At 32.8% G+C, this 16,005-nt stretch overlaps 1 protein-coding gene and 1 long non-coding RNA gene across 2 annotated transcripts in view; one reads left to right on the forward strand and one right to left on the reverse strand.

Moving 5' to 3' along the window:
* LOC125671250 (uncharacterized) overlaps positions 1-2,388 on the forward strand; it is a 6,026-nt gene extending 3,638 nt beyond the window's left edge. The window contains exon 2 of the long non-coding RNA XR_008802364.1: positions 565-2,388. This is a non-coding gene — a long non-coding RNA (uncharacterized LOC125671250). The remainder of the gene's footprint in view (positions 1-564) is intronic.
* Positions 1,979-15,924, reverse strand: LOC130054097 (uncharacterized). Its single transcript, XM_056162539.1, has 4 exons — positions 15,458-15,924; positions 14,432-14,581; positions 13,159-13,398; positions 1,979-4,422 (listed from the first exon to the last, which is right to left on the reverse strand). Exons 1-4 carry the CDS (start codon positions 15,533-15,535, stop codon positions 4,231-4,233), a joined length of 660 nt encoding a protein of 219 aa, XP_056018514.1. The 5' UTR covers positions 15,536-15,924; the 3' UTR covers positions 1,979-4,230.
* Between the last annotated feature and the right edge of the window lie 81 nt (positions 15,925-16,005).

Raw genomic sequence — 16,005 nt, forward strand, 5'->3', positions numbered from 1 at the left:
GTTTGGGTCTCATCCGAAAAACAAAAACAAAACTGCGATTCATTTTATTATTCCGCAAATAAAATTGAGAAAAAACATGGAAATATTCTTACAAGGCGCCGTATTCTCTACCCCCCCCCCCCCTTCCCCATCTATTTGGTTTACAATTTAGTGGCATCATTCATTAAGGATGGGTTTTTGCTATATAATGCTGACATACTACATGCATGTGTGTATTTATTTCTTCAGTTATGATCATACGCTACATTTCTGACATTTTCTCCAATTTCTTCGATATGAAGAGTTCTTGTATTACTTCCAAAATATATTTTTAAAGTTTTATATTGTTTTATCTACTTTGTAATTCGGCCTAGGTAGCTCAGTAGTTAGATCATTCAACTAGTGATGCAAGGGGCTCGGACTCATCCGAAGATTTTTCTTATGTCTATATATACACAACTGTACATGCAATAAATAACTAACTTTACATTTTTACGTGCAACAACCATGCAGGAACTATATCAAAATATGCTAACTTTAAAACGAATCTACATGTAGTAATATACCCCACTTTTATTTTTGTAGAAACAAGTGTAGCGGTCAGACGGGTTTGATCACCAGTGGACAGAGAACTCCTGACTATAGACTATAGAGATTCAGGGGGCTCCGGGTTCGAATCACGGTCCGGTCCCACTCGGATCACTTTGGCCGATTCCATCTAACTAGATGTAGGGTACCGGAGTCTGCCGATTGGCCCGGTCCGTTGAACTTTTCCCTTCCCGTTACATTTGGTGTCGTTGACCATCGCTGGACTTGCAAGTGAAAGTCCTGCGAGGGGAAAAAGAATCTGGATAATGCCATCAAGGAAGGAGGAATATCGCGTTCAGATAGCTCAGTTGGTAGAGCGCTTCAAGGGGCTAGGGTTTGAATCCCGGTCTGGTCCTTTGCATTTCCCTTTTCCGGTAACACAAGATAGGATGCAAGTGAGTTACGCGAATTGAAATGACACGCAAAATAATGTCTTACAGGTGAAACATCGCGCATGTCCTTAATTAAGGACCAAAGAGCATCTTTACTCTTTCTTGCTTTCAGTTGTCTTATTTAACGCCAAAATGGTGTGAGGGATTATATTTTTCGTGGAATCAAATTACATTGTATCTCTTCATTCCTTCAATTGAAAGCATGGACTATTTTTTGGTCTCCAGTAGAAAAATCACAAGATATTTCAACCTATGGGAACAAGTCTTAACTGACAACAGTAAAAGAACATACCAGATGTATTTTTAACTTGTTTACCTCTTATTTTTATTAAGCTTTCAACAGTTCAATTAATGTCAATATGTACCTTATTACTCCAATATTATTATGGGGAAAAGTCCAAACTATCAAAGCACTTAAAGTATGGCAGAACTAACAGTTAATGAGCAAAATCCTCTATCAGAGGAAATTCTGTCTCTAGTTCTGCTTTCAAGCAGAGACATATATACATGTTCATGCAGTGTTTATACACCAAAAGGACAAAATTTGAAATTAACGATAGTTGGTCTAGCGGAATTTGAAGATCATCTGGTATGACCTTGATTACAAATACAAAGAATTGCGACACCCAGATTTTGCGTGTCAAAATACTGTATAAACTCTTCAGGTGTTGTATACGAAGTATCACATCTCAACGCGTCTCATGAAAATGAAAAGAACCCGTCCTAAACGTGATCAACTACCAAGTCAGTCCGAATTGTTGATATCGCATGAATAATTAAGTGAAATCACCTAGAGGATTATTTGTAAAGGGCGAATATATACCTTTTACATCACCTATTCAAAGGAGTACGTGACGTCATTAAAGATTACATGTATATCAGTTAACATCAATACCAAAAATGGCACCTCACACTTTAAAATATTCTTGTGAGATATGATCCAAGGCAAGGACTCCGTGCTATATATGTAACGACCTAATTTCTGTTCTATTTCCTAAATACAGATAAAATGTAAACGATTTCATTTCATCCACCTTTATTATAACTTTCTGTTTTGTAGCCGTTACGTGTTCTAGACCGACACTATTCAACGTGAACCTACTTGTAAAAAAAGGCAGCTGACGTGTCACCAAAAATAAAAATACAATTACAACTAAAATATGAAATATAATGCTTCATAAAATTCAGTATAAATACTACAATCACATTATCTGGGACGGAGTGATGGTGATTAGACACTATATACATAAAAATCATCATCTGGTATAAAATCAAGATGATTTAAATATCACATGTCAATGGAATAAGCATTTGCAACACGATAAAAATAATTATCATTCAGATTTAACTAAAGACAATCTGAGATACATAAAACTCCACCAAAATACATGTAGGAGCACTCAATGACCTTGCATACAAGCATACACCTATTTCACAATGATTCATTTCTCTGTCTCACAATATGTGCTTACAACATCTGTCAGCCTATCTTGGAAATTAAATGTACCTGTGAAGGTGCAAGAACGCAAATATCAAACTTGATAAATGTAGTCATACTGTCTTTCTTAATTATAAGAAGAGTTGATGATTACTGAATGCATAATAAATACCTGTCCTTCAAATATCCACCAAGTGTTACTGCAATAGGTTTGAGAATTTATGACATGTTTACAACTACAGACTCCAAACACCCTATATGCTAAATATTTTAGAATCGAGGTACTATCGTATCAATAATTGATTGGGAAATGGATAAAAAATATTTTATCACAGTTAATATAATATGATAACTGAAAATAAAAAGCACTGACAATCTCTCTCATGCAGTACTTACATATACATTTAGTCAATACAAGAAAACAACTTCATCTACTATATAGCCATATGTTCAAATTCAACCAAAAATCAATCACACATTAAATGTTCAATAAATATGATTATAATACATACATACATCATTTAATTTATACATTTATGCACAATGGGTATATAACATACTATGAATAACAATAAGATGTTTTACAGCCTAAGTGATCACTGGTTTTACTGTCTGAAGCAAACCCAGAATTAATGCATAACAAGTATGAACAGAACACTTGAATATTTTCTCCTTAAAATAATCCCAATAGATGAAAACACACCTTACAAAGAAAAATAAAATAAACAAAAACAAAAGACTGAAAAATTGCAAACATAAACATACTGTTCTATTCTAGCTTTCATTCCAAAGACAAATCAAAATTCTTCCAATGTTGTGAGGAAGTGGGTTAATACTGTTACATGAAGAGGTCTTTCCAGAATGATTTATTCAGTGCTGATATATACAGGTATGAACACATTGTTACAAGGGATACATTTCTCATTAGTCTAATAAAACTAGATGTCATTTCTGCTTATAATTTTGAAATCATTTAAACTTATCATTGTATGCCAAATTCTATAATTTCATTGATTGAATCTTTATAACACTTTTGTTGGCATGAGAATGTAAAAACTCTCTTTACAAACAAATCATATTAATTTCAACAATATTTTTCTTTTAAAATAACCAAGATTAATAAGAAATAATCCCACCAAGTTACTTTGAATGCCATATTAGCATTAGACCAGTAATATCTTAATCCAATCAAAAACCAGGAAAGCTGGTAGTGCACCAGCTAACTTCAATGTTGTAAATAGTAATCAAAGGGAGACACTTTGTTGTAGAGAGGGAGGAAACAAAGTGAAAGTACATTAAGTACTAGGTCTGGAATGAGCAAATTAATTGCAATATTCTTTTTCAGAGATCAATCAAGACATTTGCACGGCCACTAAACTCACTATGGCGTCCTTCAATTCATATGGCATCTTGAGCTATATTCCATACCAATATCAGGCCATAAAACTTAAATGAGTGCACTTTTAATCAAAGTCTCATAGTGAACAAGTTGGACTTCTATTTGAAGTGAGCTCCTCTATGTTTAATGGCCATGAAGCCAGTACTGTGTCATTTTATGTGGTGTAGATCATTCAAATTTATGGTAAATTCTGTGAATCCTTCAATAAAAGCAACTAAAAGAAACAGAGAATCCCCCCCCCCCCCCCCCCCCCCCCCCCACTTAACCATAGGTAGTTATATGGTGACAATTACTACAAAGTTGTATATTGTATTTCAAGAACCATTTCCACAGTATTGACTAACAGGCAATTTCAATATCTGATCAACAGAAACCTGATAATAAACATACAAAAGATAGGTTCCCATGGAGACTGGGTATTCTGCAGACGACCATCATGATTTTTTCCCGCCCTGTATGGCAGCCAGTCCGGAGGCAGAAATTGTTCCGATATTTTGGTTGTAACTTCCAAAATAAGCTTTTGGGGCACCATGTGAAGGGTTGTTTATTGCATTACTGAACTGCTTTTTTCCATAGATTGGCTTCTGTTTCTGGCTTGTAGCGGATATTGGCCGTTGTCCGGGAACCTAATAACAACAAAAATTGAATGTTTAGAAATTCATATTCTCCAATATTTTTTTTAAAGATATGTTGTACTAATTATTGTCATAGATAATGCATAAAAAATTAATAAAAAAATAAAAAAAAAATAAAAGCACAACAATACTGTTTATACATTGAGCAGCAAAAACTTTACTTTTGATACATGCTGGGAAGTGGAGCAACTATTCAGTTTAGCATGCAATGATTTTGAGGCAGAGTAAACAATAGTTATGAATTAATATTATTTCAGATATAATTAGGTATGAAAGTAGTTTACACTTAATATTTCTGAGTTCAAACATGATGAAAACCAAGAAAAAAATGGGACAATATCATACAAGAGGAATAACAAAATAATGGCGCCATGACAAAAATGTCTTATACATTGATAAAATGATGATTTCTCTAAAATATTGTCAAATTACATTATGATGGATTTTCATTCTATTTATACAACTATTATTGCCAAAAATATATATGACTAGAAATATGAGTATTTTTGAATTCTGATGAGTTTTGTCCACATCTGCCAGAAAAGCCAACACTTCCAGTATGCCAAAGTTGAACAATGAAAAGAGCATTATTATAATATTGCAACATTATTTTTCTGGTCTGCTGAACCACCATTTCTGCTGATATACAGTGATCTATTGTTGCTGAAAAATAAACTTTTTTTTCTCTTCTTTAAACTTTGATATTATATGGTATGTACATTAAAATCAAACCAAACATGATTTGCACTGCATCTGAGTCCTTGTTAGATATTCAGAAAAAGTGCAAGAATGCTCCTTTTAGACAACCAAATACCTACATTAATTAATAATTACATTCTGTGATCTCTGAAGTTCTAAATTGCTTGGATAAAGTGATGGACCAAAATTTTGATAACAATATTGTGCTGAATTTCTTGCTTATAAAAGGATTTAACGACCTTGTTAATTACACCTCCATATGATGTATAATTTGTGAGGAATACAAAGTACTAAACAAAAAATAAAATAAAAACTAAACAAAAAATAAAATAAAAACAAATGGACAAAAAAGATTTTTGGTGTGACTTGAAACAAATGATGGGCTAGTTGCATGACTTTCATGCCCAAATTCATCCCTAGGTTGACACAATTTTCAGACAGTCTGTACTTTAAAGTAATGTGGTTTTCATAGTAAGTTTATAAAAACCAAATAATTAAGCATTAAATCATTGTATTTCAAAAGTGCAGGCTAATGCATCACAACAAGGTGAGTACAAAAATAGAACACATTTTGAAAATTTGTATGTCTGCCACATTGTCATTGTAGCACCATATTTTTAAGAATAATCATTCAATGCCTCTATTTACATTATTTGAATTGAATATCACAATTGCTGCATTGGATCAATGTTTACAATGAGAGTGTATTCTGATCTTGTTAACACAACACAAATCCCCGGGTAGCGATGGTTATACAACTGAATTCTTTAAATTTTTTTGGAATGACATTAAATATTATGTTGTTAGAGCTATTAATTGTATATATCATAAGAGGGAACTTCCTATTTCGCAAAGACTAGGAATCATTTCATGCTTACCTAAAGGGGACAAACCAAGACAGTTTTTAAAAAACTGGCGACCAATTACACTTTTAAATGTATTATACAAAATTATATCTGGTTGTCTCAGCTTTAGAATTAAACAAGTTTTGGATTATATAATATCCGATACACAGTCTGGTTTTTTAAAAGGTAGATATATAGGGGAGAATACTCGATTTATATATGATATTATGTCATACACTGAAAGAAATAATATCCCAGGCCTTCTAGTTCTCATTGATTTCGAAAAGGCCTTCGACTCAATGTCATGGTCATTCATATATAAAGTTTTAAAGTATTTTGGTTTTGGGGAAAACTTTATTCAATGGATAAAAATCTTAAACACAAATTTCAGAGCCTCAGTTTTACAGAGTGGCTTCTTATCTGAACAGTTTGATATACAAAGGGGATGTAGGCAGGGTGATCCCATTGCACCTTATTTATTCATTCTATGTGCAGAAATTCTTGCAATATTAATTAAACAAAACAAAAGTATAAAAGGCATATGTATAGAAAACACAGAACACAAAATATCGCAATATGCAGATGATTCTTCACTAGCCCTTGACGGATCACCTGAATCGCTTTTTGCAGCTCTAGATACGATAGAATTTTTTTCCAGTTTTTCTGGTCTAAGGATTAATTCTTCTAAAACAAAAATTGTTTGGATTGGTTCAAAGAAATTTTCAGATCAAGTTTTTCACCATACAAGATGGAAATTAGATTGGGGATCAACAACTTTTAATTTATTGGGTATTAATTTTTCAGTTGACCTTACAGAAATTGAAGATATAAATTTCGGAATTCAAATACCAAAAATCGTTGCTCTTACTGAACAGTGGAAAAGAAGGATTCTTACTCCCATTGGGCGGGCTACTGTCATTAAAACCTTGCTTATTCCAAAATTGAATCATTTGTTTATATCACTTCCTACTCCAAAGAAAGAAACAATCTCTTATTTATACAAAATTATTTTTGAATTCCTATGGAAATCTAGTGTAGATAAAGTTAAGAGGTCTGTGATAACACAAGACTATCTATCGGGTGGTATCAAGATGGTTGATATAAGCAATTTTATTACATCATTGAAATGCTCTTGGATTAAAAGGCTTACTAGGTCCAACTGTCAGAAACCATGGATGAATATTTTTTTTGCCATGTATGGAAATGATATTTTAAAGAAATTATATGACTTTGGAGATAGTTTTATTGTGGAACAATTATGTGTTAAAAGCAATGTTTTTTGGAAGGATGTTTTTAATGCTTGGTTTTTTTATTTGAAGACTAGTCAAAATCTTCCAAATATTAAAAATAATTTTCATAATATTCCAGTGTGGTACAATTCTAATATTAGAATTGCGGGAAAACCTGTGTTTTATGAGAAATGGTATGAAAAGGGGATTAAAGCTGTTCAAGATTTTTTTGATACTGATTGTAACTTCCATACCATAGAAAAATTTCAGTGTTTATACAATCTTCAAGAAGTATGTGTAATGAAATACAATAGCATTATTACTGCAATTTCAAAATATTTAAAACGTCTGTCAATTGATAGACACTCAACCAAACAAAATGTTAATCCATGTATGCCTATATTTTTTGAACCAGTTTTATTACATGAAAGATGTTCTAATATTATTTACAATATTTTAAATGCAAAAGAAGATATCCCAACTTCTATGGGCAAGTGGAAAACTGAACTATCTTCATATGGAGTAGATGATATTTCAGTGCAAGATCTGTTTAAAATTTGTTTCAAAACATCTAGTGATTCTTCTGTTCAGTGGCTACAGTTTAGAATTTTACATAGAATTCTTCCTGTTGGTTATTATTTGAAAAACATTAGTGTTAAAACAGATGATCTCTGTAGATTTTGTACAAGTAATATTGAAACAATAACACATATTTTTACTTCGTGTAATAAGACCCAAACATTGTGGAGTGAGTTAAGTCTTCATATATATAGAAACATTTCAGAAAGAATTGGTTTTAATGTGTCAAATATAATATTTGGTGAAATTCCACTGTCTTTAAATAATAAAGCCATAAACTTTATAATTTTATATGCTAAACAATACATATTTATCTGTTTAATGCAGAATAAAGAACCAAATCTTGTTAGATTACTATGTCACTTAAAGTTTAAATATCATGTAGAGAAATATGCTGCAATTCAAGCATTTAAAATACATAACTTTGATAAAATATGGATGAAGTGGGAAAATATTTTTGCAATTGATTAATTATTACTACATGTACTTGTCATTATTTTTAGTACATGTATTATTGTTATTATTATTACTTTCACTATTGTACAGCAAGTAACCTAAACCACAGGGAGATGTATGCATGTATGAAAGGTATGTTTGTGTAAGTGTTTGATGTATTGTATGAAACCAAAAAAATAAATAAATTATAAAAAAAAAAAAAAACCACACAACTGATGGATCCACTGAACGATAGTGATGTTGTATAAAAAAAAAAAAAAAAAAACTGGGAACAATAAATACTGAATGATCAACATTAATGTTATTTTATTATTGTTGCAAAAACATTTATGTAAAATTGTCCAAAGAAAGAAATTCAAAGTGAAGACATGAATATCTTGGACATAATATTACATGTAATGATGTAGACTGTGTGATGTGGTCCTGGCCGTATATATAGAGGCAAAAGGTGTACGGTACATGCAATATTTCAAAATGTTGGAATGTCAGTGAGGAAACCCATTTTGATTAGTAAAGTTGCAAGTGAATTCAAATAGAAACCAGTAAGACAAGGGTTGATATTCTACATACACTGACAGTTAGGGAAGTGGATGAGAAGGGCTGATCTTCAAACAACTGTAGGAAACAAAGTGAGACTGTAGGAAACAAGTGGAGACTTGGGAGTTGTTTGATGAATTGGGTTTGGTGGTGTCTACGGTGTAAGGATTAAACAAGAGGCCCATGGGCCTAGAATCGCTCTTCTGATACATTGTAGAACAGGCAAAAATTCTCACTAACCAAGATTCATCAATTAACAAGGTTTTCACAGTGACCTACATGTACTTATTAATTGACACACTCCAAGGACTCGAGATACATCAACTGAAACAGGTTCATGATTCTAGGCCTCCTAGCATTTGATTTAGATATAGCTTTGAAGATAAAACAAGAGGCCCAGGGGCCTTATAGGTCACTTGAGTGTCATGTAACAACCTTCCAATGTTTGAATTAGGTTTGTGTTTAAATATAAGAATTTTACTTTTGGATGGAAGAAACATTGAATAGCTATGTTGTCATGAAGTACATGTGTCACTTTTATGTTCAATCAATAATCCTTTTTAAAAAACCTAGGTCTGAGACATCATAAAGAAAAGGGTTATTTACTTCTTAGATAAAACCAATATCAGAAGATTTTCAAAGAATTTCTACATTTTCACTATATGACCAATAGAGCCCCACCCTAACACAAGAACCCCTGCCCCAGGGGCCATGAATTTCACAATTGGTTGAAATTGGTTCAGGGGTTTCAGAGAAGAAGCTGAAAATGTTCAAATGTTAACGCACGACGACGGACAAAAACAGATAGCAATAGGTCACCTGAATGATTCAGGTGACCTAAAAAGTAGATCAAGGTGACCTAAATTATAGTCTGCACACTCTGAGGACTCAAGATGCTTCAACTAACAAAGTTTGATGATGTTAAGTCAAATAGTTATTGAAAATTTAAATTTAACTGTCCAAAAGTAGGTCACGGTAGGTTTTGGTCGACATACTGGACTCAAGATGCATCAACTGACAAGTCATATAGTATTCAAATATAGCCATCAAATTCCAAAAGAAGGCCACAGTGACCTACTTTTTGGTTGACACACTCTCAAGACTCAAGACCCATCAACTGACAAAGTTTGATGATTGTAAGTCAAATAGTATCTGAAATATTCAAATATAGCCGTCAAATTCCAAAAGTAACTCACAGTGACCTACTTTTTAGTCAACACACTCTGAAGACTCAAGATGCATCAACTGACAAAGTTTGATGATCCTAGCTTTCAGAGTGTCCAAAATATGCATCTAAAATTGAAAATGTGAAATTTGAATGTCTGCAAAATTCAAAAAGTAGGTCACTGTGACCTACTTTTTAAAAAAATTATAAATATGTTTCGAGGCCTCTAGACGCATCAACTTACAAGGTTTGATAATTCTAAACCTCTCGATATCTGAAATAACCTAAAATGTATTCATAAATGATTAGCCATAAAATTCAGAAAGTAGGTCATGGTGACATACTTTTCACATGACGCACTTCAAGGTCCCATGATCCATCAACTGACAACTTTTGATGATCCATTTGATAATAATTACCTGCGAAATTCAAAAAGTAGGTCACCATGACCTACTTTTGAAACAACATGATATTAGGTCCTGAGATGCATGAACTGACAAAATTTGATGATCCTAGTCCTTATACTAAGCAAAATATCAAAGTTTTAACAAAGAAGGCACTTTATTTTTAAGACAGCCACCCATACAATTAAATTTTCCTCTGCTACCACCACCCATACAATTAGATTCTCCCCTGCCACCACCACCCATGCAATTCAATACTTTCATTTAATGCAACAAATGGATCAACCATATGATATTTTAGAACTTAATTCTAGTTTATATTTTTAAAAATGCATAAAAATATAAACAATAAAATGTCTTTCTTTGATTCATCGGGAGATGAAGGTAGCAATCATTGCAGAAAAAATTACATATTTTGGTTTCCAATGCAATTTTGGTAGGGGAAAAAAAAGGATGATCTCAGCATATAAAATGAAAGAAAAAATGCAATTAATTTTGTATACTCTGGAAACATGCGAGTTGTAGAAACCTAAGCTCTGTTTGCTTATTATAAACAAACAGTTTCACTAGATTAATGATGTGGGATATTGTCATATCATTTCTGGACTAGATGTGCATGTCCTTTTTACTCATGTCATGATCTAGGTGCTTGTTAATTGTTGAAATAACAAGAAGTTGGTTTTTTTTTTAATGATATAAAACTAAATAAAATATGAATATATTATACCTTTAAATTTAAATTCACATATATTGTTACTCTCTTTATTGCTTTTAAAAGACGTGTCTTATTACATCAGTTACAATATGTATACATAAAATGGCATTGTATAGCGGTGTACAAATTCAAGCAAGCAACGGAGAGGAACTTTTCAACGAGTTAGATTTTCTCGCAACTTAAGTGCAAGACAGATATTTCCCTAAATTACAAAGTGTATGCATATAGATTGTGACTTTTTCCCTTTGACTTTTCCCCCTACAATCTCTCGTACAGGAAACTCGTGAATATTCCAATTCCAATCAAAATTTCAGTCCCAAGCACAATATTTACCCGATTTATATCGCAATCAGGCAAATTTTCCACTCCGTTAAACGTAATGGTATACCAGGTGGGAGGTTTCTTTAACGAATTACCCTGCACATCTCAAAGTCTGTCGAAATTCACACCTTCGGAAACAACGGTTGTGATTCCCTGATCCTTGATTTTGTTAAATAAACAACAACTCGGGTTTTGGTAATTAACCTCACACGACGCTGCTTGTTAATTACGCGTTAACCAATTGATAGCTTGGGTATAATAATTGATTCAGAGTGCCGATTCAGTGATTTTTTTTTGGCCAAAATGCCACCGATATTCGGCTGTTTCCCCTCACTAAAATTAGCTATTTTTTCCCAATTATATATATATGTTTTCCCCAATTGGCAAATCTAGGGAAATTAGGCCATTTACAAAAAAGGTTACCGTATATTGCCGACAAAGAGTAAATACGTTTTTTTTCTTCAGTTTTATTCTCCAAACCACTGCACATGCAAAAGGTTTTGTAAAGAATATGTAAAACAATAGAGGCATCCATATAAGCAGATATGCAGCGAAGTATATAGTTTCCAGATACACATTAATCCATATTGTTGACAATTTAGTTTGACCGCCATTATATGTAGGGTCAGGCTAATAACAGGAAGTGGCCAACAGTATAGGGTTTTACTAAAATCCGAAAAATACAAACAGGAGAGACATTCTGGAAACTTGATTATTATAATATTTACTGGTGTCAGAATTGATAATTTATTATTTTCTTTATGAAATTAGACTATAAGTATTTCTTAGAATAAATGAATAATATCTATACAAGGTGTGACTTCCACCTATTTATTTTAATTTTAGCTCAAAATTCCATGTACGACTGAAGTAATAAGCATAAACTGTGTCAATTTTCCTTGCACTCCAAAACAAACTTCAAAATGTCCAGGCATGACTGAGAAAATGAGCAGAAACTCTGAACTGTTTGAAATTCAAGGGGAACAACTCTAACAAAACTTATTCAACCAAAGCCAAATAAGAACTAAACATGGGTCACGTTTTACAAAAGAACTTATAACTAAGACCAAAATCTTCCTTTGTAATTTATTTTATTCTTTATGTTGATTGAATTATGACTTTAATGTAAATAAGAAGTATTTAGTTATGTAATTTTACATAAGTATAATTTCACAAAATGAAGTTGATGAATTTTTAGAACTATGTAACATTTTTAGTCTTCATCATAAGTTCTTCTGTAAAACAGGGCCCTGGATCTTAAATTTCAGTTGAATATGTGCACCTGTAGTAGAGATAATGATTGGAAACTGAATTTTGATGGAAAAGGGTGACACTATATGCCTTGGCCAGCCATTTCATGGTGTGGGCTTAATAAACATTTAAGCTTCGTTGAATATTTCTTAAATTTAATCTAAAAATCATGTCACTTTGAAATAACCTTTAGGAGTAAACTATGATGGAGAATACTGTCCTTCTTCATGTCTTTTGATGACAAAACAGTAAATACATGTGTAGAGGGGTGTATATCAGAATCTACTTGGAAAAGGATTGTGGTACCAACACATTAAGCTCAAAATGACAAGTATAAGGGATTTAAAAAGAATTCTGGTAGCAAATTCTCATAATATTTTCTAAACATACACTATGAACCATTAGCTAAGGCCTGTGCATAGTGCTCTGTGTTTGTAAAACACTCTTTGAAAGCTTCTATTAACTACAACCCAGAAATATTGTGATTAAAAAAAAACAGCAAAGCATCAGCCACACTAGAACTTACATCCCTCTCTTGAAACGAATTGTAGAACATATTGTGGTATGTACTACCACTCATGGGGTATGTGTCACAACGCACAGGGTATGTGTCACCACTCACAGGATAAGTGTCACCATGCACAGGGTATGTGTCACCATGCACAGGGTATGTGTCATGGTATGAATCACGATACGCTTGATATGAAGATCTTATAGGCGGTAATGGTGGATCCATTGCACATTTTATCAACCGCCCAATGCCTAACTGTGGAGAAAACCAAATCAGCATAATAATGTACCCTGGCTTCATTTTCAAACTGCTGTATAAGGGATTTTCAAATGTATCTTACAGCATTGGATCATAAATCCAAAACAATTTTCTGTTTTAAACACTGTATGCTTAGGGGATATTTTTGTTTTTCTTCTGTTTTTATTTGCTTGGTTTGTTTACATTTTGTTAATTTCCACATTACAAAAACATGGCTTAGTCAGGAAAAGACAACCCTATACAATGTTGGCAAATACAGTATTCAGGCCAGAAATGTATAGAAAGGCTTCTGGTTGATAAAATGACCAAAATACTGGATCCACTCTGAATGAGAGAGAATAAGTTAGAAAAAAAAAACACAATGAAAGGGATGTAATCTAAACAAACATGATGAAGAGGTGTATTCAATGCACTCACTTTCAACAAGAAAACAGGACAGAGAAGTTAGATGTGGATTAATATCTAGCCTGAACACTGCATACACAAGTGTATATATAAGGATATCATCAGGATGTGATGTTAAATCATTGGAATACCCATTTCTAACCCATGTTTCAATATTTGTTCAAATTTTGACACACAAAGTAATAGAAGAACATTTTAATGGCCAAAGAATAAAACTTTGATTCCTTATACAACACATCCTGATAATCCTCAACAAATCAGGAAAATAAGGAATAATTATAGTTAATAACAGAAAAGTAGCATTGTCAAAACTCAGAAATCACTGGCAATCAAAGGCGAATCTGTGGATGTGAATTTAATGTCAACGTACGTTATTTTTTGCTAGCAGACTGAAAAAGAAGGGAAATTTTGTTTTGATGAATGACATTTACTTTATGGCATGATGTAACAGTCAGATTGACTTCCTTGGAAAACCAGTGCAAATTTCTTCAAATAAAAAGCAAAGCATTTACTGAACCAAAAAGCAAGAAAAACTATCCACTTATTAAGAGACATTAGGTAAGACATTTTTGTATCTTCTCTTAAATACATGCAGTGTTATAAATCTGTCATTGCATTAACTTACCATCCGTGAACTGGTCACAGATAAACCCCTATCGTCCTTGGTCATGGGTGGCTGACCTCCATATTTGGAGCTAGGCCGTGTCCCGGCTCTTGTGGCTGCTGGGGCTGATGTTTGTCGGTTCTTTGCAATGGGAGGGTATGGATCCTGCATCTACAAAATGAACATATCAAATCTACAGTCAGTGAAATGTATAGTAACAAATAAAACCATGAATAGTAACAAATGAAACCATGAACAGTAACAAATAAAACCATGAACATAAAACGTTCATTTCAGTCATCATAGTTTACGACTTATGGTCCGTATTCAACTCAGTTATTGTCAATAAGTCACTACTGGTTTTCTTGGGAATTTTACAAAGCTAAACAAAATATCCAGTACTGTATTTCAACATTTCTTCAGTAGTTGAATATTTTCCATACTTCTAGCATGGAATACTTCAGTGCATTATATTTGTAAAGATTTTCCCTGCAGGTCACATCATCATCTCATAATTTCAAAACAACTACCTGATGGGCAGCCATACCTAAAGTGTGTGACAGTATGCATTATGTAAAGAATAATCCATTTCCTAAATAATTTCCTAATTTTCTACCATACTGATATATACATAACAAGTATTAATGACACATCCTGTCTATGGTAAAGGATCACAACAAAGGCATTAGAAGTTCACACAAATTACGGTTCTTGTCCATTGAATGAAACTTCTAGAAGTTGGTGGATGTCCTCTTTTTAAACATGTTCAAGATGGCAAAAGAGCACCCTAAGGGAAGCAACTACTGCACCAACTTATATGAAATTTCAGACTAAATAAAATAAAAACATCACACATATCTATCAGGATTGTTAAACAATTACAAAGTAAATATTTTAAAGAACTATGAAAAATAAGTAGTTAACAAACGATATGGACAGGGTACTAGTACACAAGACAGGAAGTGTGAGTACTAGCTAACTGGCCATGCTGGTTATATACGAGTAAGCTCTGCCTCAAACCAGCCAATCAGAGAGACCCTAGCTCACCTGGTTTCTACCCAGTAGGAATGGGTTCATTTGAAGTCGTGGATTTTGTGCTCGAACAAAAATGTCATACAACTGCATCTGTGTCAATACATACTGTAGGTTTACTTTATCTCGAACATTGGAATTCCAAGATTTAGTATCCAAAATGACTTTTCACATTTATAACATCATACAGCAGAAAAATATAAAAATGGTTTTAACTTTAAATATATTCTGTGCAGAGTAATTTCTCCGTGTCCCGTTAAATCTACATGAACAGAATCAAATCTTATGAAAAAAGTAGAAAGTGGAAATTAAACCAATTGCTTTTCTTTCTGACTGTACAGAATGCAAATGCCAATTTGTTAATGTAATACAAAACCTCTAATAACAGTTTTGCAAAGATCTTTTCTATTTAGTTTTTCCATTCCCAAAAACTTTAGGACACAGTTGCACAAAGTTCATTAATTTTAATGGACAGTCATCTTACAGTTGCATAGCATTAACTATTTGTTAACTGCTAGTTAAACTTAACTAACTTTTATCTGGAACTGTTTTTAAAGGACTTA

The sequence above is a fragment of the Ostrea edulis genome, chromosome 4 (assembly GCF_947568905.1).
Source record: "Ostrea edulis chromosome 4, xbOstEdul1.1, whole genome shotgun sequence".
Lineage (NCBI taxonomy): Eukaryota > Metazoa > Mollusca > Bivalvia > Ostreida > Ostreidae > Ostrea > Ostrea edulis.

Coding starts and splice junctions, on each gene's coding strand:
- LOC130054097 (XM_056162539.1), bottom strand. CDS start 15,535: ATGCAGTTGTATGACATTTTTGTTCGAGCACAAAATCCACGACTTCAA. Junction 13,399..14,431: donor CTGTGACCAGTTCACGGATG/GTAAGTTAATGC, acceptor TTTTCTCCACAG/TTAGGCATTGGGCGGTTGAT. Junction 4,423..13,158: donor ATTCGTTTCAAGAGAGGGAT/GTAAGTTCTAGT, acceptor TGTTGTTATTAG/GTTCCCGGACAACGGCCAAT.